Source organism: Canis lupus, chromosome 21 (genome assembly GCF_011100685.1).
Source record: "Canis lupus familiaris isolate Mischka breed German Shepherd chromosome 21, alternate assembly UU_Cfam_GSD_1.0, whole genome shotgun sequence".
Taxonomy (NCBI): Eukaryota; Metazoa; Chordata; class Mammalia; order Carnivora; family Canidae; genus Canis; species Canis lupus.
The window spans coordinates 31,921,720-31,947,866 of record NC_049242.1 but is presented as its reverse complement, the minus strand read 5'-3'; the positions used below and the strand labels follow the sequence as shown (position 1 = coordinate 31,947,866).

The window sequence follows — 26,147 nt, the reverse complement described above, 5'->3', positions numbered from 1 at the left end:
TCCTATGTGGGCATAGATAGCATTGACCAATCCACAAGTGTTTCTCACACACTGACCATGTGCCAAGGACTCAAAGAAGAGGAAGACTTGTATATCATCAGAGCTACCTCCCTGTGCCACATATTATACCAGGTGTAGAAGTAAAGATTTGGTGTTTGCCTTCTATAAATATAAATAATGGTGAGAAAATGAAGATTGACAAATGCCCCTATGGACAATACCTAAATGACTGGCAGCTTGATGTCCTGAATGTACTATCAAATGATCTTTCCTCTTCTCCCTTTCCTTGCTAACACATGACTATAACCACACATTTACAATTGGAAAATAAGAGAAAGAAAAATGTTTTGGCATATTCTTTTTTTTTAAAATTTTATTTATTTATGATAGTCACAGAGAGAGAGAGAGAGAGAGAGAGAGGCAGAGACACAGGCAGAGGGAGAAGCAGGCTCCATGCACCGGGAGCCCGACGTGGGATTCGATCCCGGGTCTCCAGGATCGTGCCCCGGGCCAAAGGCAGGCGCCAAACCGCTGTGCCACCCAGGGATCCCTGTTTTGGCATATTCTGATGGTCGTTTGCAATCATGTAGTATAACCTTGCAAATGAGGACGACTTTGATATTCAGTCCTCTTGTAGAAAGTGGTAACATATATACTGAGAAGCAAGTAATGTTTGCAGATAAAACCTTAGACACCAACCACTTGGCTGGCCAATATACTCCGGGGGAAACAACATATTGATGTAGGTGTAATGAGACATGTAATATTGCTCTATCAAGATTATGCTTCTGTGGTTGACTTCCCACATCTTACAAAGATATTTGCAAGAAACCACATTCAGAAACATCATATGGACATAGTTGAATGACTCAAGTCTTGGTTAATAAATAACTTTCTTTTAAATTGGCTTCTTGCTGATTTTATAGGCTTTCTATTTGGTTCTTTAGTCTTTCTAAAATTCCAAGGAAAAGCTCTGAGTCTCAAAATGCCTCTGAGCAAGAATAAGCTGATCTTACTACTTGGAATGCTTTGTTTGGAACAAGGTAAATCTGCAACTGTCTCTCTCCCCAAAGGTAAGTTCCAAACAAACTCTATAACTGCTTTATCTGAAGGAGTAACCTTTGCTGGCAATGGGCATCAAAACTCCATTCAATATGTCTTTGGGAAAACAGAAGCAGATGTATTTAGAGATCTATTTTTCACGTAATTATTTTGGCTTCTCTCCTGTAATTAGCATATAAACTGCATAAAACATTCATGGAATACAACTTGGACAAGTTGCATTGATCTGGAGAAAACTGGAATTATTCACTTATTTGGACACATTACACAATCCCATCCTTTTTCATGGAGCAAATTCTGGAAATCAGCATATATTTGGAAGCATTTATAAACTTTTGGAAAATTATCTTACTGGAAAATATGAATTGTATTTACTGTAGTGTATTATGAATGGTCTTTTTTTCCTCAAGTAACATAAGGTGAGAACAGTTCTTGGCAGGCTTCTCCATAGTTAGAGTTGTGCCAGGCCCAAGAATCATCTTGTTTTCTGTCTTTGCTTCAATGAGTTCAGGAAATAGTAAATTTTTGTGTCTAATTTATTTATGGTTTCATTCAACTGAAACAGAAATTAAGCTTTTGATTCACTGTCAGGCCTGCTTTGGGGTCAGAATCAAAAGGCTCAGTGTTACATCCATCCTTTGCTGTTAATTAGCTGAATTTTATTCTTTATTTTCTCATCTGTAATGCAGGGGCAATGGTGCTTGATTGACAGGCATAGAATGGGGATTAAGTGAGAAATTATTTGAAAGAGCTTTGTATATTTTAACATATTAATCTAAATAGATTAAGACTATGTTCTCCAGAAAGCAAACAAAGATTTGTTCATCCATCCAATTTTCCTAAGTGTATGCTGTATGCTAGGAATTGTGGGAAGCCTTGGAAATACAGAGATGAATAAAACATAGGTTTCTTTTTGCTCATGTGGTAATGAGAGGCAAGAAAAACAACTCATTATCACAATACTACATGGCACAATCTATAAAAGCGGGGAGGAAAGAGTACTACACAGTACAGGAGAGACCCTTAACACAGCCTGAGGAAGTCAAGGAAGACTTCTCAGTTGAGGTGATGACTAAGCTGAGGAATAAGGATTAGAGGGTCCAGTTATGTAAAGTGGTGATCTTGAGGCAGGGCTTTCTAGGTCCACCTTGAAAACATGTAAAAAAAGAATGATCTGATGAAGGGACAGAAAGTATGCCATCCTTGATTACCAGGCAGTCCTAAGCATCTTTAATCCAGCTCATCTGCTAGTTGAGGAGTCAAAAAATCCATTGACATTAAATACGTAAGTGCAATTTTTTTCAGGGATAAAGTCTTCTCACCAAAAAGGAAAGAGCTCTTTTTGCCATTACCTGGCAACCCTTCTAGCCTAATACCACTCTGGTATGTGAATTAGGGCATCGTCTTCTCTCTACTCTACTCTTCTTGACCAACCTGCCACTTTCCACTTTCACTGAGAGTGAAATCCATTATCTGACAGTGTGTCAGGTAGCATGGACCATGGTCTCAGACTTGATCTCCTGGGTGGAGCAGAGAAGTTGTACACACAATTATAATCCAAGGCAGAGTATGGCATCATATCCATCACCAATTAACTGAGCAGCTTCTATGCAACACAAACTATTCTAGATATTTTGAATTTAGATATTTTTAAGATAAGTTACCATCTTTGAGAAACCCACAGTCTAGTTGGGTTGAAAGACATAGAAACAACCATAATGGCTGTGATAAATGTCATAAAAGTAGAGTGCTGTGAGGAGCCCACAAGGGGCCAGATTGCTCAGAATCAAGGGCACTATATTCTGGCTAACCTGGTGGAGATCTACCTCTGAGGCCCTTAATCTTCATATTAGAAAAGTATGACATACCTGTTATATGTGACAAAAGCTGAACAATCCTATGAACACAACAAATCCCATGATTAACATAAAAGCATTTTGTAATCTTTCTACATGCTCTGTGTCCTACAGTTTTTCCTTGCTCAGAAAAGTTTCCTGTATCTCTCAATTCTAGGGGCTATCTAATCACTAAATTTTGTCTTCTCTCTTTCCCAGCTCCCACTTGTGGGCAGAGTTTGGTGAAGAAACAGCCTTGGAAATACCTTAACATTTTCAGTCGCATTGTTGGGGGAGGCCAAGTAGAAAAGGGTTCCTACCCCTGGCAGGTAAGTCTCAGGGAACATTCTCTGGTGGGTAGACTATGAGCTTTCTTAGGAATGGATGTCCCTGAAACACATTACTGTTTAGTATACTCCATTCTGCCTAACTCATCACCAGAGATCTCATAAGTGTGTGCCAGGATCCAGGTCCCTCACGATGCCCATCCATCGAGTTCTGGAAAATCTACATTCAGAATAGTTACATGCACTATTGGTTTGCCCCCAAAATTGGAAATGCCCACCCAAACTTTCAGCCCCTCAGATAAAATCCCACTTTAATAAGCTAAAAAAACCCCACTTCAATTTATAATTAAAAAGCCAATTCTCTCATTCAGCAAATTATCTCATTATAGTTAAAGATGACAAGGAAAGTCAAAGGTGTCACATCTATAGGTCTGCTTTCTGTTTGGAGGTTTATACCTATACCATAGGACCTTTTAGGGAATAGTCAAGAATACTGCCTCCTTAGAAGCTGATGTCCTAATAATTCTCTCTCAGTCTAATATCCATGGCTTCCCATGCCATCAAAATGCCTTTGTGCCTCTGTCTCTAGCCTATGGTGTTTACATTTTTTGTCTTTGAAATTCTCCCAACTTTCTTTACCCCGAGAGCCATGTTGTATTCTTGCCTCTTAGTTTTGTAAGTAATAGTTCCTTACTTTTACTTTGTTTAAGTCAATCACATCTTTTGGTCAGTGGATGTTTAGTAATGTTTGGTTGATTGAGTTTGTGTTCAGTATGTTGACTGCATGGCTGAATCAGTGTCATTTGATTAACTGATGGATTAATTACTTGGCTGAAGAGTTAATTGATCAGTTGCTAATTTGGTTAATTGGTTGACTAATCAACTCTGAAGTTCATATTCAAGTCATAGTCGGTGGTTTTATTTACTTTTACTTACTCTTTTTCTTTGTATTAATTTTTTAAATTGTTCCTTGAAAACTTTTGGTCAAAATGTGACAATCCTAATAAATGGCTGCTTTTCAAATTCTGACAATGGAATTAAAAGTATTTACTTGTACCCTGGAAGCCGTTTTAGAGTCAAATATGAACAAGGATAGAAAGTAATTGGTAGGGGTAGAGTAAAACAATAGGCTTGAAGTAGTGGTAGAGGCCAAATAGCTAAGTGCGTGAGAAAATTGTAGGTACTGATATTTCTCTAAGAGGCTTGGAGAAATTGAAGCATGTGTTGGAAGATTTCCTTAGCCTTCACCTGTTTTTCTCCCAAAACGATTTATCTGGACTCTGCTGTATCTCATACTTCTCTTTCTTTTTTTTCATTCACAGACTTTGCTCATATTGTTAGAGTAATAGTCTGGGTCAACAATATTATGAAAATAAATAAATACCAACAATTTTTACTACCAACTTTACTAAACGCTGATAGCCAACCATCTCAAATTAACTACTTCTCCCGACCAAGGTTGGGAATGTTCTGGTTCCAACATTGCTCTTCTTTCTGAGCTGTCGTGGGATAGGTTTTATTCCTTTACAGTCCACAATTTCTAATATTTGTGAGTAAGATATCTGGGTCTCTTTTTCAGAACAAGTTCGGTCTCCAGGTTTGGGCAGGGAGGGCATTAACTTGCTCACTTAGACTCTTTGCAATTCAGGTGTCTCTGAAACGAAGGCAGAAGCACATCTGTGGTGGGACCATCATCTCTGCACAGTGGGTGATTACGGCTGCTCATTGTGTTGCCAACAGGTAGGGAAGGCCTAGCTCATGATTACCCTCCCTCTCCCTTAGAATCAGCAGCAATAACTCTATTAAAACCTGGAAATGTGTAATGTACGCTTTAACACAAAAATATGTAACACAAACAGGGCTCAGTAACATTGTCAGAGGATACTGAATAAGGTAGAAAACATACTTTCTTTGCAGGAGTAGAATACTTTGTTTACTTAAATATGACTGGAAGTAATTAAAGAATAACATCTAAATGAAAACAAGTATCACAAAGATGTATTTGTGAAAATTCTCAAATTTCAGGGAAAAAAAGAATCTGGTTCATTATATATCTTTAAAAATTGACAAAAGAACTGAATTCTACTCCTGAAACCAATACTGCACTGTATGTTAGCTAACTAGAATTTAAATAAAATTTTGAAGAAAAAAATGATAAAAAATTATTTTAAAAATGATAAAAAAAAAAAAAAAACAGAAGGAAGCCAATAAGGATCCCATCTCTGCTTTCCAACTGGTCCTGCCCCTTCCGAGTTTCAATCTAACAACTTCCCTACTTTATCTAATTTCCTGTGTACTCTAATAAATGTTCTATTGTTATTAATGCTCTGGATAGTCACCAGGCTGCAATCAAGATCACGTCCCATATTTACCCTCTTTCATTTCAAGTCTGCAAACATCCCATGGATATTTTTTTTTAATTTTTATTTATTTATGATAGTCACAGAGAGAGAGAGAGAGAGAGGCAGAGACACAGGCAGAGGGAGAAGCAGGCTCCATGCAACGGGAGCCTGATGTGGGATTCGATCCCGGGTCTCCAGGATCACGCCCTGGGCCAAAGGCAGGCGCCAAACCGCTGCGCCACCCAGGGATCCCCATCCCATGGATATTTACTTGGTGTTAGACACTTTGGTAGATACCAAAGATACAGAGATAAGTAATGTGGTTCCTGCTTTCCCAGAGTTGATGTTCTAAAGAAGAGTCAATGGATCATTTCACTGTAGCACGGCAAGTAATTAGGCAAAGAAATGCTATGTATTAGGTTAGGTACCAAACATAGCCAAGATTCAGGGAGATATACCAAGAGAAAATTATGCCCTTTCCAATTCTGTATAAAAGAAGTTTATACAGAACTTCATTTAGGAATGAAATGTCCCCAAAAATGGTAAGCCCAAAGTTCTTAATCCACCTCAATGCACCCTACCAAGTTCCTTTCAGATAATTTTGCTACAGGATGAAGAGAAATAGAATGGTCTTTCCCATCTTACACCATGTAAATTACAAACATAAAGGAGGTAAGGAGAAGATCCCCACCTCCCATTGTTTTAATCAGTCTCAAGCCTTGTGTGTGCATGCTCTCAGAGATATCAGAATTATGACGTTATTATGTCTTTCATAATATACATTAAGCATCAGATCTCTGACATGAAAGCAGCATACTCAGGGGGAATCACAGATCATTCTCAAAGAATCACAGATACTACAGCCAGGCCAACCAACTTGGGTAGCTGAATTAAGTCCACTATGGCTTCAGACCCCCGAGTTACACCACATATGCATTTTTAGACATGTTATGAATAGCACTGCAAAGTATTCAATTTATCATATTATTGGTTCCATCTGAAGCCATTCTTTATTAGTCCCCCACTTAAATTGGGAACCTTTGCATTTTAACTAGTAGTGATGAAATCATTCTCACTTTCTCTGTTCAGCATCCTCACAACCACATTATCCATACATGTCATTTTAAAGAGGCCAGATTGTCAACCGTTGTTAAGTGTCCTCAAAGGCTAAATGAAATTCACTCATTTTACTGCTTCCTCTTCATAGAAATATTGCAATAACTTTCAATGTTACTGCTGGAGAACATGACTTGAGCCATATAGAGCAAGAGGAGCAAACCCTCACCATTGAAACTATCATCATACACCCCTATTTCTCCATCAAGAAGCCAATGGACTATGACATTGCTCTTTTGAAGATGGATGGTGCCTTCCATTTTGGTAAACATTTGATAAACTCACTGCAAATCATCTAACCCATGTTCCCTATAACTTCTGCTCCATAGCACATTCTCTAAATGTATGTTATGTAGCATATGTCGAACAGTTCCGGGTCCTGCATTTTAAGACAAAGATTTGGGGTGAAGGGTCCCTTACATGAAACTCTTTTTGCTTGTGCCTGCAGATATAGGATTATGTGGAGACAGGAGAGAGTCTTTCTTGGTCTGATAAGTGACCCCTGGAGGTGCAAGGCACAGATATCACAACTCTCATGAGTTCTTTTGGGAACCACCTAATTGGTGAGTGGCTTAGGGTGTCCTTTCCTCCATGGATGAGACAAGCCCTGCCCTGTTCTTTTCTTTAGGCCAGTTTGTGGGGCCCATGTGTCTTCCAGAGCCAAAGGAACGATTTGAGGCTGGATTTATTTGTACAACTGCAGGCTGGGGCCGCTCCGCTGAAGGTAAGAACTTCTATGCCACTTCTCTTAATCAGATGTCAGAACTCTCTAGTGGGTAGTCAGAAAATACAGTTTTTAATCTATTTTTTTAAAAAACAATTGTGTACACATTTTAAAAGAGAATATCCATTGTACAGAAATTCAGGCTTTTCTAAAACATACCAACCTGAATGGGGCATTTTCAACTTAGGAAGGGTGAGAGTGCCTTGCTGGGGCTCTCATTTCTGTGTTTTCTAGATGGCGTTCTCTCGAAAGTCTTGCAGGAAGTGAACCTGCCCATTTTGAACCAAGAGGAATGTATGGCAGTTCTACTAACCCTAAAGAAACCTGTTAGTGGGCGGACCTTTCTCTGCACAGGCTTCCCAGATGGAGGGGGAGATGCATGTCAGGTAGGTGGGAGTGGCTGAGTTGAAATGTCCCAGGTAGAGCTTCCCTCAGCTTTGCCATCAGTGAGGGGTAAGACTGGACCCTGGAAAGAAGGGACAGGAATGATAAGAGAAGTCAAGTCAAAATAAAGGCACAGTTTATAAATCTGTTTTTTTTTAATTTTTTAATTGGAGTTCAATTTGCCAACATATAGTATAAACCTGTTTTTACCAGGGAGTGTAGATTCAGAGGAGGTCTTTTACTTTTTCCAAAATAGCAGATAACAGAGATAATGCCAACAGTGAGCTTAGGATTGTCTACCCCTGAAGGATGAGGATGGCTGGCTTTTTCCTATTTAGAGGTTACCAATTTGTGGATAATGAGAACTTTACTTTTCTTCCATTCCTCCTACTGACCAAGATCTGAGGTCAATTTTACAAGTAGGCCAGACTTCTCTGAGTCTGCAGGATGAGAGAGGGGAGTAGGAAGAAAGTCTGATGTTTGATGAAACAAACATCCCCTAGGATGGGGAAGAAAGAAGTAGAATTGATAGTCTCTAGTGATATATGAGGATTTTAATGTGAACTGTACTTGGATTTTCTCCTGGGTCCCCGAGTCTCACTTATTACAAGTGAAGAAATGTCATTGATCCTCATCTAGCATCTTTGTAGGGGGAAAGAGTGAGCACAAACTGGACAATGATGATAAGAGAGGCTCTTTCCTCCTACAGGGAGATTCAGGAGGCTCCCTCATGTGCCGGAATAAGAAGGGGGCTTGGACTCTGGCTGGTGTGACTTCTTGGGGTTTGGGCTGTGGCCGAGGCTGGAGAAACAACATGCGGAAAGAAGACCAAGGATCCCCTGGGATCTTCACAGATCTTAGAAAAGTACTTCCTTGGATCCACAAACACATCCAAATTGGTAATAATGCCAGCTCATAAGGTAAAGAAGCTAGGGCCAGAGAGAGTGTCAGTTGTCTAGGCAAGTCAGGACCACTGAGCAGACGGGCTCTGCTTATGTTTTTAGGATAGCACACAAGAATTGTGACACTTACGAAATTTAAAACAAGAGTAAAATTTGGTGCACAGTGCAGCAGACAAATATTCAAAGAAACATGAAGCCATCCATCCTAGGTTTTGTAAAATCTGCCTTTAGTTGAAACTATCAGTTAGTGATATATTCTCATCACTAACTTCTCAACTGTCCTAGAAAGATATAGCAAGCTATCGTGGTTATGAACCAGTAGAGATTTTGCATCCCAGAGGACAATGTCTGGAGATATTTTTGGTTGTCACAGTGGGGGCAGGGATGCCACTGGCATCTAGTGGGTAATACATATGGCTGTTGCTGAGGACAGTGCACAGGACAGCACCCACGACAGAGAATGATCCAGCCCAAAGTGTGATTAATGCTGTAGCTGAGCAGGCCTGGCACAGATCTGGGTATGCCATTAAGTCTGAAAAGGTGAAATGGTCAGGGTCTGTATACACCCTTCTACTAGACTGAACAGTGGGTTAATTGAAGCTTCGTTTCTGACCCCAAAGCCAACTTAATTGTTTTCTAACTAGTAGCTTCCAACTTTAATGGGGCTTCTAGTCTGTCCCAAAGGGGTTAATTCAAATTCACTCAGTAAGTACTTGGGTTTGTTTTCAAGTGTATGGTACAGTGGCAGGTATCCAAGCCCTCGGCTCCAGTTGTACCTACACCGGCAACTCTTTTGTGGTTGTGGGTCACTTATTCCCATATCCAGGCTCCTTTCTCATGAACAATGACAGAAGTAGACCAGATGATCTCTGTTCTGTGTAACCTCCAAGCTAATCATGGCTTGTTTCTTAATTAGCCCACTTAATAAGGAGAGTAAAATTTCATCAAAACACCAAGGCCACTTTCTTGCTTTGTCAATTTATCCCTTCTGTTCTTTCCACAGATTAGATTTTCATTAGTTGCATGTGGACTTAAAAATGCCTGCACTTTGGAGCCAGGGAAATGCTAACTTCTTGAAATGTTGTTCAGGATACCACAGTCCCTGAATATCATCTTTCTTTTTTTCTCAGGAAAGCGGAGAAAGAGCTCCAGAGGTGGGTATTGTTCACAGCCTTCCATGAAAAGCAGGAAGTAATATCTAGTATTTCTGAGTATAGGTTCCCTTTATAATCAAAAGTCTTAGCAAGAGCTTTCTCTGCTCTCTGGGTATAAAGCTACCCACACTTGTGGCAACCACAACCATTCCCTTCCAGTCAGGGCAGTCTATCACCCAGAAGGAGCCCTGGAATTGCTCCCATTTCACTTCTTGAGAACTCCACCTCAACTCAACAAACATTTACTAAATCCTAGCTTTGGATCAGAGACTCAGGCGCAAGGAGATGAGGTGATGTAGATGTGGTCAATAAGCTACACGCCTTATCCTGAAAGTGTCTTCACATATACGGAGGTCTCTCCCCCAGGGTTATAGGGCAAGTCTGCAATGAATCTACTCTGCAACTTTGGGAAGCCTCCTTCCTACCTCTGGATCTCAGTTTCCTCATCCATAAAGAAAAGATTCTGGACCAGTTGGTCTTTAAGGCACTGTTAGCTCAAATCTTCATTGGTTCCGTGAGTCTGTTGAACCATCTACAAAGAACAATGGGGAAAATATATCCTGAGAGCTAGAGAAGTGAGTGGCTGGGTGAAAAAGCCAGAAGGGGCTTTGGAGCACAGACACCTTTTAAGATGAATCACAAAACCCCCCACAAAGAACCAGTAGGATACTGTCAGGTGGAAACAGGATACAGGTAAAGAAAATTATTGCAGCTCAAGGAATCATCTTTGTCAAAAGACAATACCAAAGGATGGATCTACAAATGTAGAGGGTAAAAGAGACCAGTGTGTGGGGCTGAAGTGGAGTATGATGGGGTTTGATGTGGAAGATGGGGTTTGGTGAGGAAGACTAGAAAATAAATTGAGACCAAGTGGTATGAACTTTGGATGCCTGTCAAAAAAGTTTGGATTTACTGAGTAATTAGAAGTTGATGAATTAGATAAATGGATTAGAGCAATACTCTGGTGGTGGGACAAGAACATCATGTAGGGGATAGGTTGAAAGAGACTTAGGAAATAACACATTAGTTCCAGAGACCCAGGACAATAGTCAGAGAATGAAAGGATGGAAGTAGAAACGAGAGGAATTGGGACCTGGTAGTCCCTTGGATGAAGGGTGGTGAGGGACAGGGAGGAACAAAGGATGGTACCAAAGTTCTAAGCATGAGACACGAAACAAAGGGCACATAAAAGTAATCTAATCAGGGAACACCTGAGTAGTGCGGTTGGTTGAGTATCTGACTCTTGGTTTCAGCTCAGGTCAAGATCTCAGCCCACATTGGGCTCCGTGCTTGGCATGGAACCTGCTTGAGTTTCTCATTCCCTCTCCCTTGCCCTCCCGCTTGTTTTCTCTTTCTCTCTCTTAAATAAACAAATAAACAAATAAATAAATAATCTCTTTTTTAAAAAGGTAATCTAATCTGAAGTGGATGCAGTTTTGCAGAACATTTGTAGCATGTTAAGGGGATATCTAGGAGATGGTTGAAAAACCAGGTCTGAAGCTCAGGAGTGTAAAATAATAGCTGAAACCCAGAGAATGAAAGAGACTGGTCAGAGAGCTTGTGTAGAGAGAGATGAAAGTAGGGATAAAGCCTGGGAAATACGTGTATGTATAGAATTGAGTTATGATGCCAGAGAAAGAATAGTGGAGAAGAAATCATTGAATCTCAGGGTTAAGCAGACTCTAAAAAGAACAAAAAGAATAAAGCATCACAGAAGCCACAGCAGGGAAAGATTTCACAGGCGAGGAAGCATGCGTAATGAAGAACCAGGTGGGCCTAGTGACTGTACAGGTTCCGGAAGGAGGGCTGTGGTGGCTGGCCACCAGGGTCACCCTGACTCTCATGGCTCTCTCTCCCAGCCCCATGCCCTGAGCAGGACCATGTGCTCTGCGAGTCTGAGGGGGAGCTGCACTTTCCAGAAAGCCCCTACCTGTATTATGAGAGCAAGCAGTGAGTAGCCCCCTGCCACTCCTCCCCTGTCACCTCCAGCTGACTGTGCCCGTTAACTGCGCTGTGACAGCCGCTTTCTGTTCAGAAATGGTACCTTCTTAATGTATCTGCCTGCAGACGGTGTGTCTGGACCCTGCTGGCACCAGAGAAAATGCATGTGCTGCTTAGTGTTTCTCACTTGGATGCAGAGTCCTGTCACCACAGTCACCTCTCAATATATTCCTTAGAAGACAGACTTATTGGTGAGCAGATTTTCATGGTGTCAAATGGACGGTTGTGGTGCCAGGGCCTCAGGGGGCCGGCCTGCGGTATGCCTGGCACTGAGGCATCTGTAAACACCATACTTCCCGTCTCCCTGTTTGAGACTCAGGATTGACAGTGGAAAGGAAAGGCATCTGAGCCATTTCGTTTTGCTGTGTCTGTTTTCCATGGAACCAGCCTTCCGAGGTTCATTTGCCAGGCCTGGTAAAATACAGACATAGCACAGGGCCTCTCAGGCAGAATGTTGCTTTTCTGGGCATGAAAATGAGTTTGACTGCATCATCCAACTAAAAAATAAAGTATCGGGGCGCCTGGGTGGCTCAGCGGTTGAGCGTCTGCTTTCAGCTCAGGGCGTCATCCCGGGGTCCTGGGATGGAGCCTTGCACCGGGGAGCCTGCTTCTCCCTCTGCCTGTGTCTCTGCCTCTCTGTCTCTCATGAATTTAAAAAAAACAAACAAACCCAAAAACAACAAAAAAAGAAAGTACCAATGGATAACTATGAGTAGGAGGCAAAGGTTCCTTATGCAAGAGATGCAGGAGCATTTCGGTGGTTAACAGGAGCTGCTTTTGCCCCCCAGGAGATAAGTGGCAATGTCTCAGAAGCATTTTTGGTTGCCATGACTAGAGGGAGTATTACTGGCATCTAGAGCAGAGGCCAGGGATGCTGTTAAACATCCCATAATGCACAGGACAGCCTGAACACCAAGAATGTTCCAGTTTAAAAATGTCATGAGTACCAAAGTTGAGAAACCCTGCCTTAGACAACCCTGTGCCTCACAAGTCCAGTTCTCCCTAAGTCTCTTAATGGGTGCTGTTCTCTAGACCCTGAACAAGGACTCTTCCTCCTTCTGTTGCAGGGAAGTTCTGTGGGAAAAGCCTCGCTTCATCAGTTCTTGTCACCTCCAGCTCAATACGGCTGAATTTCATCTCTGATGCCACCGATTATGCAGTTGGGTTTAATCTCACCTATAAAGCTCTAAAGCCAAACTACCTTCCTGGTAAATCCACTTACCTTGATCACACACTATGCAGGCCATCTAGAGAAGTCTGAGGCCCCGTAGGAATTAGGTGAGAAGCAGGGAGCTCCCCCGCCACCCCCAGGGCCTGCTTAGCTCCACAGCAGTGGGGAGCACAGGGCCCTCCGTGTGCAGTCCTGCTAACTCGTGCTGATGGCACCCCCAAGTGAGTTGAGAGGGATGAGCAGGTCCCAGAAAATCAGCACACAGACATCTTCCTTCGTGTGGACACTGCCTGAAGAGTCAGCCGCTGCCTCATTTGCGGGAGACTGTGAGGTGGGGGGGAGGAGCGGCCCCCAAGAGGATTCCTCTTGGCTTGAGTGATGCCACTGTTGGGACGGCTCCCCTTGTGTTTCAGATTCAGGCTGCAGTTCCTTTACAGTCCTTTTTGAAGAAGGCTTCATACAGAGTCTTCACTACCCTGAAGACTATAGTGACATGGCCAACTGTAACTGGGTTTTTCAAGCCCCCAAACACTACCTAATTAAGGTACTGACTCTGGTTGCCCTTAACCTTGCTCGGGTATCTCCACAGAAATCACAAGGGCAGAAGTTTTTTTTGTGTTTTGTTTTTTTGGGGGGTGAGGGTGGGGATCTGTATGCGTGTGTTTGAATCAGATTTATTCACTTCTGTATCCCTGGTTCCTGGCATTCAAGGCTCTTGATAGATATGCATTAACAGACCAGCCTATTTTCCCCGTAACTACCCCCTTTTACCACTAGATGGCAATTGTGCGCTTTACTTTCTGTTAAAAGGCACCCTTAATCTGTACCAGGTAACTGGTTTAATCAGTTTCTAGTCCCTTCTAGGAACAAGCATTTCTTCCTTATTAAACTGCTAACCAAAGGCTTTTTAAGTAATGGCTAACAAAAGTCAATGCCAATAAGACTCCAAACATCAAGCTGTCCACACAGAGGGAACAGAGCAAGCACAAAGGTGCTGGTGCAGAACAGGTTAAGGGACCAGCTGGTGTCAGAGAGTCCTAGGTGTAGGGGGAGAGGTCGTAGAAGGTGAGGCTGAGGTCAAAGTGCAGAGACTTTTCAATGTCAGGATGCAGAGTATTCAGCATTTGATCAGTAGCGTTTGTAGCCACTTGTTTGTTCATTAAGCACGAGTGGGCCCTCTGCAGAGAGGCCCCCAGGTCGTTAAAGGTAAGACCCCAGTCAGAATGAGGTTGGAAGTAGGCATTTAGTTAGAAGTTTTTCTCTTAAAATAATAGTTGAAAGCGAGAGAGTGGGGCACCTGGTGACGCAGTGGTTGAGGGTCTGCCTTCGGCTCAGATTGTGATCCTGGGGTCCTGGGATCGAGTCGAGTCCTGCATCAGGCTCCCCATAGGGAGCCTGCTTCTCCCTCTTCTTCTGCCTTTGTCTCTGCCTCTCTCTCTGTGCCTCTCATGAATAAATTTTAAAAATCTTAAAAAAAAAGGGAGAGTATATGAAGGAGAGAAAAAGTAGAAAATAAAGAGGGAAGAATAAGGATGGACAAGACCTCCAGGTTCTCATGTATTTAAGAGACAAAAAGAAGCCTGAGACTCAGCAGTTAGGACCATCCAGAGAATGAAGCCTTTAACTTAAAACACAAAACAAGCAAGCAAACAAAGAGGTGTGGCCCACAGTTTGGATTTACCACAGAAAGTGAGTTTAAAGGGGGGAGGACTGAGCATTTGCTGTCAGGTCTTCAGCTCATCCCCCAGAAAAACGGTAAAATAATTGCATTGACAATTGAACAATGGAGAGAGCAGGTGGGAGTGGAAGCACCCAAAACAGCTAGCCTGACATTCCGAGCAGGAGCAAGATCACACAGGTTTTACTGATGAGTGGAAGAAGACACAAAGGAAAGAAGGGTAGATCTCCTCTTTCTAAAAGCTTCTGGAACCCAAATAGTCAAAATAGAAATTTCAGGAAGAAGCAGAATTAAGGGAAGATTTGTTATTGATGGTGGAGGATAAAAGTTGAGGTATGAGTGGATTTCTGGAAGGAGGAAGAAGAAAACTGTTGAAATCTGAACGTGCCAGAGCTAGAAGGAATTCAAAAACACCTATTCATGTGTACTGAGTGCTTGTGCACCAGTGAAATGATGCTTTCACCCCCTGCAGTGACAGCATCGTGGTGCAAGACCCAGCCAAGAGGAACTGAGAAAGTAGCGCTACAAATCACAACTATGGGCATATCATTAGACCCCAGAAAGCATCACAGGAAGGGTATAGAAATGTTTGAATGAATCCTGTTTCGACACTGTCCTCTCTGTGCCTACAGTCACCATTAGTGACCATTTATCTCTACTTTGTCCCATCCACGCAGTCCTCTGTGTCTCTCGCCCAGGATTCAGGCTCCATTGAACCCCCATCATCTGTGTGTTGAAAATCTAAATTCCTACCTCACAGTCGAATCTCCCGAATCTCCCACTGCTCCTCCCTTCAGAGTCAATTGAAGGCCGGTGCTAGCAAATCGCTCAGATGGTTCTTGGCTGTTTATTTGCTCTTCCTAGGAGGGCACCAGGGAGCTCAAGTATTTGCACGTTCCCCAACCCTTGTGTTTGGTAGCTGAGATATCTGGAGTTGAGGAGTCGGTGGCATAGCATCTTTTCCTAAGTAATTTAACCCATTCATGAATGCCCCATTCACATCCCAGGGCAAGATGAACAATCCCAATTTCTCCGCTTACACAAAATCAGTCATTCGTTCATATGATTTGCTCTGGATGTAACATGGAGTCTTGTCAGCTCTCCTTTCAGATCCTGGAAGTAGAGGAAAGTGGGGACTGCACTTCCCACTATGTGACTGTGCACAGGGATGTGGAAGGGCAGGAGGAAGTAGGTGTGTGCCCCTTGGAGCTGTGGCTCCCCGGGTTTGCATTTGGACCCAGTCCTTTCGGGTGATTCCTTCTTGGAAATAAAAAGGGATTGGGCTCCAGCCTCCTTCATTTCCCTGTGCCCCCTTCCCTTTGACCCTCAGTGCTCACGACCACTCCCCCTTCTCCCTGGTCAGGGACAGGAAGAGTGGGAGGGAGGCCCAAAGAGCCACCTGGACAGAAGGTGTGTGGAGGTGCTCCCCCCACACCCCAGTGATCTAGGGCGAGTGCCACTGAAATAAGCCCTGTGGCTCAAACCAGTTCCCTCTGTGGCTTTCCCATGTGGGAGTGTTTGAGAGATAAACAGAATTGAAGCGCTGCTGGAGCTAATCCCTATTAAAAAGAAGCAAACTGCCCTTCTATTTTGAAAATGAATTGGGACACCCATCAAAAAAGTTTATTTCTCAACAATTACCTAAAGGACAACTTTTTTTCTATCCAATGCCACGTGTATTTGCTGGGCTTTTGACCGGTCCGTCTTGCCTGGGCTGGGCTCTAACCAGCTCGGTTTTGCGGCTTTGTTGCCCCTGCCCCTGTGCTGAGCTCCTCTGGTGTCATGCTCATCAGCTTCCAGTCGGATGAAAATGTCACCTTCAGAGGCTTTCAGGCTACAGTGTCATTCATCCCTGAAACAGGTAAGAAGACAGAGGCATCAGCTTCTTGGGTCCCAATTCCCATCCTTGCCATGTGGTAGTAAATGGCAGCCTTTAGAGCCCACCATGGACACAGGTGGGTCTCAGTAGTTACAAGCAGCTCTGGTCTATGACTCACTCAACCACCGCTCACAGGGGAAGTAAAGGCTTAGGTCCCTGGGAGCCTCTGGTTTTACGGGTGTTTCTGTTTAAAGTCACCTTCTTCAATAGAACTTGTGCATCCATTCACACTGAACTCACAGCCACACCACGGTGGCTTGGCCTGAAGAAAGCTTATCCGGAGTAGTTTTTCTGAAAGGCACATCACAGCCTCCTCGCACTCATGAACACTAGATGGCACTTCAGTACTATGTTACCTTCAGGGCCATTTCAAACAGCAAAATCCTCAACAAAAAAGCACAAAAATGCAAAAGACCCACAGCACACAACACACCATGGAAAGGACACTTGTTTATAGTATAAGAGTAAAACAAAAGGCAGAGCGTCACCTTGTTGGACTTCACCTAGGAACATGTGCATCAGATGACTCAAGTGTTTCACTGCTCTGCATATGGCTTTGAATGATCATGAAAACACCGTTAGTTCTGAGTTACAAATAAATGTTAGGGAATAGGTGAATTTGCAAATGTGGAATCCATGAAAAATGAGGATCGATGCCATGTCTGAATCATGGCCTATCCTTATTAGAGGCGTGATCTAAGAGTCATCCGAGATTTACTTTCTTCACCTTACCGTGGGAGAATAATAGATGCCTCATAAAATTATAGTGAGGAGGGGACGCCTGGGTGGCTCAGCAGTTGAGCATCTCCCTTTGGCTCAGGGCGTGATCCTGGATTCCCAGGATCGAGTCCCACATCGGGTTTCTTGCATGGAGCCTCCTTCTCCCTCTGCCTGTGTCTCTGCCTCTCTTTCTGTGCCTTTCATGAATAAATAAATAAAATCTTTAAAAAAATTATAGTGAGGAGTAAATGAAATCAGGTACGCTTGGCCAGGAGCAAGTGTGTGACACACACAGATGCCTGGAAATGTGAAATGTCTTCACCAACCCCCAGTCCCTAGGCACATGAACAACACAACTCCCCTCCAAGTCCTCACATCCATGAGCATTCTGCCCAAATCCCACAAAGCCAGGTGTCAGCTTCTCAAGCTGTTCATTCTCGTTAGACATGCAAGCAGCTGCATACGGCAAACTTGGATTATAGTTAAAATATGCCACTTTTCAGTTAAAATGCCCCATAGTCCAGCTGACTGAGATGCCCCAGAATTCTAACAACAGTAATTTTCTGGTAGTCCCAAACACTGGCCTTGTGTGTGATCTGAGCCATTGTACATGATTACATTCAGATTTAAACATCTCCAGATCAGAGGATGAGTCGATGATTTTGGAGAAATGGAATGCACTACCTGAAGACCACAATGCTTCCGGTAAGCTGTTTTGGGGAATGTGACCAAGAGACACCCACAGAGTATATATCAGCCAGGGCTCCACCAGAGAATTCCAAAAAGATATGTTGGAGCTCTAACCTCCAGTACTCCAGAACGTGACCTTATTTGGAGCTAAAGTCTTGACTGAGGTAATCAAGTTAAAATGGAATCATCAGTGTGGGCCCTTAACCTAACAGGACCGGTGTCCTTGTAAAAGGGGAAATTTGGATGTGGAGAGAGCCACCCACACAGGGAGGAGGTCAAGTGAACATGAATGAAGGTGGAGACTGGGTGATAAATCATCTACAAGCCAAGGAACACCAGTGATCACCAGCAAACCACTGGAAACTGGGCGACAGGCACCATTAGCACCCTCAGAAGGAACCAACCACACTGACACCTTATCTCCAATCTACAGCCCCTGGAACTATGACACAATAAATTTCTGTTCTTCTGAGCCATCTGGTTTGTGATATTTTGTTACAGCAAGCCTAGCAAGTTAATACACTGGCTGACATGATTGTGGGGGGTGACCAAGCAATTAAATCCATTGGGCAGGCAATCAGAAAGAGATCACGGGACCCTGGAATTCCATAGGCATGGGAGGAAGGTTATTTTCCCCGGGGCAGAATTTCTCCTCTTTTTTGGGGGAAGCTTCAGCTCTGTTCTTAAGGGCTTTCCAACTAAGTCAGGCCCACCCAGATTATCCAAGATGGTCTTCCTTACCTAAAGTTAACTGATTAGAGACTTTTATTACATCTGCAAAAATCCCTTTACAGCGACACCTCGATTCTTGTTTTTAATTGAGTAACTGGAGGCCATGGCTTAGCCAGGTTGACACACCAAAAAAAGCCATCACGCAGAGCTGTATGGGATGGGGTCATTGTCCATTCTGCTCAAAGCAACATTGAAATATTTCTGTTCACAAGAAGCAAAGTTCCCATCTAAACTGATTCATTTAGTGGAAATGCTAGTGTGCCAAACTATGGTCTGACTCACAAGATCCATCCACTAGAAAAAGTCTGTGTACTGCTATGTTTTAATGCCAGTGAGCACTGGGAAGTGCTGGACTTTCTCTTTTCCTTGTTTGGTCCATGACATTCACTGACATACATGTGCCACATCCTGGTCCAAGTGGAAAATATGGTGAGTGGAGCAAGCCTAGGAGGGGGTTGGGAAACTTAGAGTTTGCCATTTTGACAGTTTGTGGAGAGAAAGTTCAAGCATCTTATTTTTAGCTTTTTTTTTTTTTTTTTAGTTTATAAACTGACACATGGAACATAGAGTGTTGAGAGAGAATATTCCTTTAATGAGAAGGAATAGAAGCTAGAAGCAATCTGAGTCTTTTTGTCCTGTCTTCTTGGACCTCATGATGCAGAGATGCCTTAGGTAGAAAATCTCTGCAAGGTGTGGCGGCAGTGGCTCCTTCTTTTGACCACTGTGGGGGTGCAGTCAGCAAAGCCATTTTTTCCCCAGCCTAAACCAGGTCCAATATTTTCTGAGGAGTCTCATTACAATGCTCAGCAAGATTTATTTATCATTCTATCCCCAGCTCCCACTGCAGTGCCCAGAACATGGCAGGTGCCCCTTTATTAAATCCTTATTTTTAAAAATTAGACTATTTAGTAGAGATTTTTTATTTTAGAAGACAGAGACATTCTTCTACTGAATCCATGCCCTTTGCACCCTACTGAGTCATTTCAGCTGACCTGGATAGGCAAGCTGCACAGGGGCTGGGGACTGTGCCTCTGAGCAAGTTCCTACAGATGACTAATGGGCATAGCTATAATTTGTGCTGACATTAAAATGAAGCTGCAAGACTTGATTATGTTCCCATTAGAGCTCTTAACTCATCCAGTGATGTCAGACAGACTAGATTGCTTCATGTTTCTGAGCCCCAGAACCTTTTATATACATAGAAAAGAGAACATTCTCTAGAGCCTTGCCATACCACTAGAAGGGTTGGCTGTTGCTTTCATTGCAATGGCCAAAATGGTGGCTTTGCTAACCCTCTGATCCCAGGGCTCCTTAGAGAGCTACCTCGTAACCCCACATATTTTAATGAGGCCATATCTGGAGATTCCTTTTCCTCTGATTTTCCAGGGAACAGCATGCAGCTGCCTGGGTGATGAATGCAAGAATCCATGATTTGGCCAAATACTCCCCTCAGGTAAGAGCCCTCAGAGCCTCCCTTCTGTCCAGCCATCCTGGCCACTAGGCATGTCACTGTGGCTGCCAAAGCCCTGCTAGATCTTCAGGTTCATAATGCTATTTGGTGGTTGGCCATAGAAGTTTTGGGCATGGAGTATGGGCTTTGGACTGAATTTTCTTTCCCTTTACAAGTCAGAGAAATAGGGGAGGATTCAAGAGCCATGCCAAGCTTGTCCATTGTGTCTAGCTTCACAATGGAGGCCCTCTTCTTTTTCTGGAAGCCTACTGAAGATTTGTCTGTAGGCCAGCCTTTCCTTGTTTCCAGCCCCAACAAGACTGCAGATTGAACAACAGTCACTTAGGAAATCCTCCCTGAGGCCCACATCCACCTGGTGCCACGCTGGGCACTAGCAACACAAGGGTGAGTCAGACACCATCCCACATGGTGACCAGCTACCCAAACTTCAGGCTGTTTCCCCCTGGAGGGAAGTCCAAGCACCCATACTCCATGTGCCTCCCATCTTCATTGGGTCTATTTAAGGCTCCTTTTTTGTCTTACCAGAAAAGGTCCATCAAGCACATTGTACTGCACCCTACCTCCTACAGCATCACTGTGGAATGATTTGGCATCATTGCAGCTGGCCAATCTGCTTCAGTTTAATTCATACATTCATCCATCTGCCTGAGAGAAGCCAAGGGCTGCCTGCCTCCAGGGTGTGCACAGCCATGGGCTGGGGGCAGTCATCTGGGGCTGCAACGAGCCCTCACACAAGGATCTTTGAAACCTTATAGCCTGCGGTACTTCACAGACTCCTTCCTCTTACACCTCCATCAATTGCTTCTCACACTGCCCATGTGGTGTGAAAAGGTGAGGACTTACCCCATACCCAGAAAAAGAAAAGAAACTGAGGCTTATAAAATTGAAGTGAGAGTCACGTACTGCTATGTGAGACAGAGCATGGACCTAGTTCAGATAAGCCTGGTGATTTTTCCCCTACCCCCATGTCACCTGTCTTGGAGAACCAGTGGCCAATTCCACACCACTCTGGTGCTGTGCCACCCTCCCCTACCGTATGATCAATCACTCATTTCATTCATTCTTTTATATGGTCATGCACAAGTCTTCATTGAGCACTATCTTCTCATTGAACGTATAGTTAGGTGGGGATGCAAAAGCAAATAAAACCCAACCCCTGATTTCGCTCAAAGGCTTCGAGAGCCATGTTCAGCTGCCCCAGTACAGGGGGAGAAATGCTATAACAGATGTGAGCATTAGTGTAGACGGAGCATGGAGGAGTGAGTGGCTTCCTAGGAGTATCAGGGAAGGCCTAGTTCAGGATTAGACATGTATGCTGGCTCTTGAAGGAATCAGAAGCTTTTCAGGGAAGCAGAGAAGGGAAGGCATTCCATTCAGGGAAGCTTGGCAGGAATGAAGGATCAGAAAGACTAAGGCAAAAAGTGCAGTTCTGTGTGGCTGGTGCTTTGGCAGGGGGAACTGAAGGGAGATTATTTGAAATTACAGCTCAAATCCCAGCTGTGATGGGTAGAAAGAAGGTTGGACTCTGTCTTATGGTCAGATGATGGGAATGATTGCCATTTGAGTGTGGAGGAGAAAGAAAAAGATCAGACTTGTACTAAAGACGAATTATTAATCTGGCAGAAGTCAACAGGATGGATGGATGGCAGGAGAGAATGGAGGCAGGAAACAGCTGAAGAGATTCATAGAAACGAGAGGCCAGAAGAAATGTGATGGGGACTACAAGAGTGACAGGAGGGAAAAACAGGTTCAAGAAACACTGTGTTACGGAATCAACAAGCTTGGATGACCAACTAGGTTTAAAATGGAAGAAAGAAAAAAAAATCACACATACAGAAATGACTCCCAGGTCCCTAACTCAGGTGATTGCATAGGTAAGAGCTAATAGGAGTCAGCATTTATTATGTACTCTGGGCCAAACCACTTATATGCATTATTTCTTACAAGCCTCTCAATAAACCTGAGAAGTAGGCAGTATTATTGACCCTAATTTTACAGATGAAGAAACTGAAGCTCAGTGACCAAGTCCTTTGCCCAAATAAGTGGTGCAGCCCTTCTGTCTGATTTCCCTTCTCTCAGGCTCCATACAGACATATATCATGTTAATACTATCTATCTTTAGGATAGACTATAAGACAATGGCTCGGGCCGTAGATTGCTTAACCACAGACCCATGGTAGAGCCGTCCACAGAATCCGGCACTCTAATCAATGTGGTCAGACTCAAGTGTTTCCTACTGTCCTCAATCACACATTTATAAATAATGCCCTGGGTTGTAATGAGGCTCGCCCAGTGCCCCCACATAGCAGACACGTGTGTCTCTGGAAGTCCATGAGCAACCAAAGTCCTGGTTATGTTCCAAGAGGAGAAGGACATGCTTCCCTTTGTTCTTTTGGACACTTCCCTACCCTGCCCAACCCCGTCCACTTCCTAAAGGCCCACCTTGTCCTCTGTTATAGGTCTGAGGCTACTGGCCACAGGCTAGCAGCCCAAACCCATCTGTGCAGGTGGACCTCTGCCCTAGAAACTGCATTTGCTGCCCCATTAATTCCCTGTTGTCCCCACAGTCCAAGCTGCAAACTCACAAATTGCTACCCTCTGGAGGCTCTGACCCTGCCCTCCACCCACAACAGATGCAGTTTAGGAAGAGTTGAAGCAACTGCTGTAAACACTGGAGAGGGCTTCACTAGCTTTGCTGGCATAGCTCTGCAGATGTAACTGCTCAGGAGGGGCCCCCTGGGTGTGGGGAGGGCAACAGGGCAGAGGACTCTGCAAGCTGTTCTTTTGACTCTTCCCAAACACACCTGTTTCTGGCAAATTCGGCTCATTCCCGGTGTCTCAAGACTCTTGCCTTTATACAGTCTTATTCCATCAGGCCTATGCAAGGTTTCCCATGCCACATTTCTGTGATACAAATCAAGGCCGGGAAAGCAAAGTGTTACTATTGCTCTCTGCCCACCTTCAGGGCATTGTGGGGGTATCAATATACAATACACGTTAGTTTAAAATCCTTGAAGAGGAAAACCAAGGAAACTCCAATTCAAGCAATGTTTTACATTCATGGCATCAGCTGTTTGGAGCGGGTTAGGTGTTTCATCAGTGTTCTCTCATAAAGCTCGCCCCAGTCAACGGGGATTTTTCTGCTGAGATCCTTTGTTCAGGATGACATTTTCACACAATGCACAAAGCACAGGCCAGCGATGGAGTGAGTGGGCCGCCCTTGTGGCCTGGCGAGGAAAACAAGCTGAAGACACGGCCAGGAGCAGGAGGCTGCTGAGGAAGGTGGTTCGCAGCAGAAGGGAGTCACACAGCCGGAGCAGCAAGAACATTGGCACCAGAGCGGAGGAGCACTTCCTGGCTTTTCTGATCCAAATCACGGGAAATCTGTTCCTGGAAGAAATCCAAGTATAAACAAACAAGCCCTATGAGATAAAAATAATAGTTCATTGAGTGTATTAGTTTACCATCGCTGCTATAATGAATTACCACAACTTTGCTGACTTCAAACAGCACAAATGCATCATCCTCTTATAGTTTTGGAAGCCGGGAGTATAAAATCAGTTCCACTGGGTTAAAGTCAGGGTATCAGTAGGGCGGGTCCCTTCCAAAGGCTCTCAGGAGGAATGCTTTCTCTTGCCTTTTTCCACTTCCAGTGGCCACCTGCATCTCTTGGTTTGGAGGACTCCCTCCATCTTCAAAATGTGTCATCGAAGGGCTACTTCTGGCATCACATTGCCTTCTTGTCTCCTGCTGCGTCCCTCTTAAAAGGAATATTGCGATCACATCCTGCCCACCGGACAATCCAGGATAGTCTCATCTTGAGATCTTGAAGTTACTCACAGCAACAGAGCCCCTTTTGCCATAGAAGGCGGCATCCACAAGTTCTGGGATTTAGGATGTGGGCATGTTTGGGGAAGAGCATTATCCAACCTACCACAATGTAGACTTACTAGGTGGTCATCTGTTCAGAGGCAAAATGGAAAGAAATCATTTTCAAGGTCAAAAAGCTAATGAAAAGCCCACAACAGCCTGGACATTGTTTAGAGAGCAAAGGATCCTGGAGCTTCGACGTGGCCCTGGGGGAATCTCAGTAGTGAAGGTGGCTGGTCCCCCCACTGGAGAAGCTGTCTTGTGGGGCAGTCTCCTACATCCTAAAACAGTGACAACAGGCATTCATTCTTTTTTTCAGCACTCTCTGAGCACCGCCTCTTTGCCAGGCCCTATTACCAAGCTGCAGATTGAGACAGCGAGACATGTGCTCACAGTCTGTTTCAGCAAAGTAGTAAAAGATGAGCCAAACCAGGCGGAACGTGGGCATGCAAGGGGCGCAGCCAGAGTGTGCAGGGGTGCCAAGGAGAGAGGGGAAGCACTGCCTTCTCGGAATTCCCGAGAGCCCAGACAAACGCCTGCCTTTTATCCTGCTCCAAAGGTTAACCAAGGGGGATGTCTACTGCCTCTCTGGTAACACGGAGGGAAAATAAGAAGGGGGAATGGAGGGTAGAGGCAACCACTAAGAGAGCCACAGGAAAAACTGACGTGCCCGATGATTCCACAGCCAAAAATAAAGAACAACTGATTGAATCGGAGGGAGAAAATTAAGTTCATTCTTCATTCACTCATTCATTCAATAAATGTTTATCGAGCCCCTACCAACTGCCAGGCACTGATCGGAGGCTTGGGAAACAACAGGACCTAAACCAGACACAGCAAGTCCTGTCCTCCTGGAACTTACCCTGTAGTAGAGGAAAAGAGTAAGCAAATAGGGAAGATACAGAGTATGTCATCCGCTGACATGTCTTATGGAAACAAATTAAGCAAAAAAGGGGCACTGATGGAAAGGACTATTCTTGCTCCTTCTCCAGGAGCATCTCCCATGTGCCGGGCAATGTGCTAAATGTTGCAGCACAGAGAGGCATTCATTCATTCATTCATTCATTATATATTTATTAAATGTTATCCGTGTGACAGTCAATTGTGCTCAGCCCTGGAGAAACAAGGTCTCTGCCATAATGGGACTTCTAGACTAACACAAGAGTCAACCATTTAACAATTAAATATACAAGATGTATAATTACAAACTGAAGTTAAAAGGCATGAATAGAATATAATGTGTACATCGACTTAATTGGAGGATTGGATTAGGCACCTCTAAGGGAGAAGTGATATTTGAACTGAGACCCAAAGAATGTAGGAGTGAAAGACACAAACAGTCGTAATAAACTACTGTAATTAGAGCAGTATGGTATTGGCAGAGGGGTTGGGCCACCAGATCAAAGGGAGTAGGAAGACCGGAACCAGACTCAGACATACGTGAAAACTGATACATGACAGGGGTGGCATTGCAGGTTAGTGACCAGGCCTGAGTAAGTCAACAAATATTACTGACACTACACATTATCCACATGGAAAAAATTAAGTGGGATCCCTGCTTTGCATCATATACAGAAATCAGTTCCAGGCGTAACTGTTAAAGGAAAAACTTTTAAGTCTTGTCAGAAAAAATAGTATCTTTATGATCTTGCATAGGACTAGACAAGCCACACAAAGCACTAACCATAAAGGCAAAAGATTGTGGAGATTGATGTATTTGACTACATTGAAATTACAAATTCAGGGGCACCCGGGTGGCTCAGTGGTTGAGCGTCTGCCTTTGGCTCAGGTCCTGATCCTGGGGTCCTGGGATGGAGTCCCGCATGGGGCTCCCTGCAGGGAGCCTGCCTCTCCCTCTGCCTATGTCTCTATGTCTCTCATAAATAAATAATCTTTTTAAGAAAAAAAAACCCTGCAATTCATCAAAAGACAGAGAGAAGGGGAGGGAGGAAGCAAAGAAGGGAGAAAAAGGAAGGAAGGGAGGGAGGGGAGAAAGTTGCATACCAGGAGAAAATATTTGTAACTGATATAACTGACAAAGAAGTGGTGTCTGATATATAAAAGACCCCTAAAAATTAGTAAGGAAAGACAACCCAAGAGAAAAACGGCCAAAAGTCATGAGCAGGTAT

General features: G+C 43.8%; 2 protein-coding genes across 2 annotated transcripts in view; one reads left to right on the top strand and one right to left on the bottom strand.

Moving 5' to 3' along the window:
- Nucleotides 1-952: 952 nt before the first annotated feature.
- OVCH2 (ovochymase 2) lies at nt 953-16,706 on the top strand. Its single transcript, XM_038568949.1, has 14 exons — nt 953-1,073; nt 3,117-3,226; nt 4,833-4,924; nt 6,734-6,906; nt 7,271-7,366; nt 7,601-7,752; nt 8,460-8,649; nt 9,783-9,806; nt 11,666-11,756; nt 11,874-11,998; nt 12,875-13,015; nt 13,392-13,522; nt 15,755-15,848; nt 16,386-16,706. Exons 1-14 carry the CDS (start codon nt 986-988, stop codon nt 16,574-16,576), a joined length of 1,698 nt encoding a protein of 565 aa, XP_038424877.1. The 5' UTR covers nt 953-985; the 3' UTR covers nt 16,577-16,706.
- Nucleotides 16,254-26,147, bottom strand: part of PPFIBP2 (PPFIA binding protein 2) — a 170,079-nt gene continuing 160,185 nt past the window's right edge. The window contains exon 28 of the mRNA XM_038568938.1: nt 16,254-16,508. Within this exon, the coding sequence (XP_038424866.1) occupies nt 16,503-16,508 (6 nt within the window). The 3' untranslated portion in view covers nt 16,254-16,502. The remainder of the gene's footprint in view (nt 16,509-26,147) is intronic.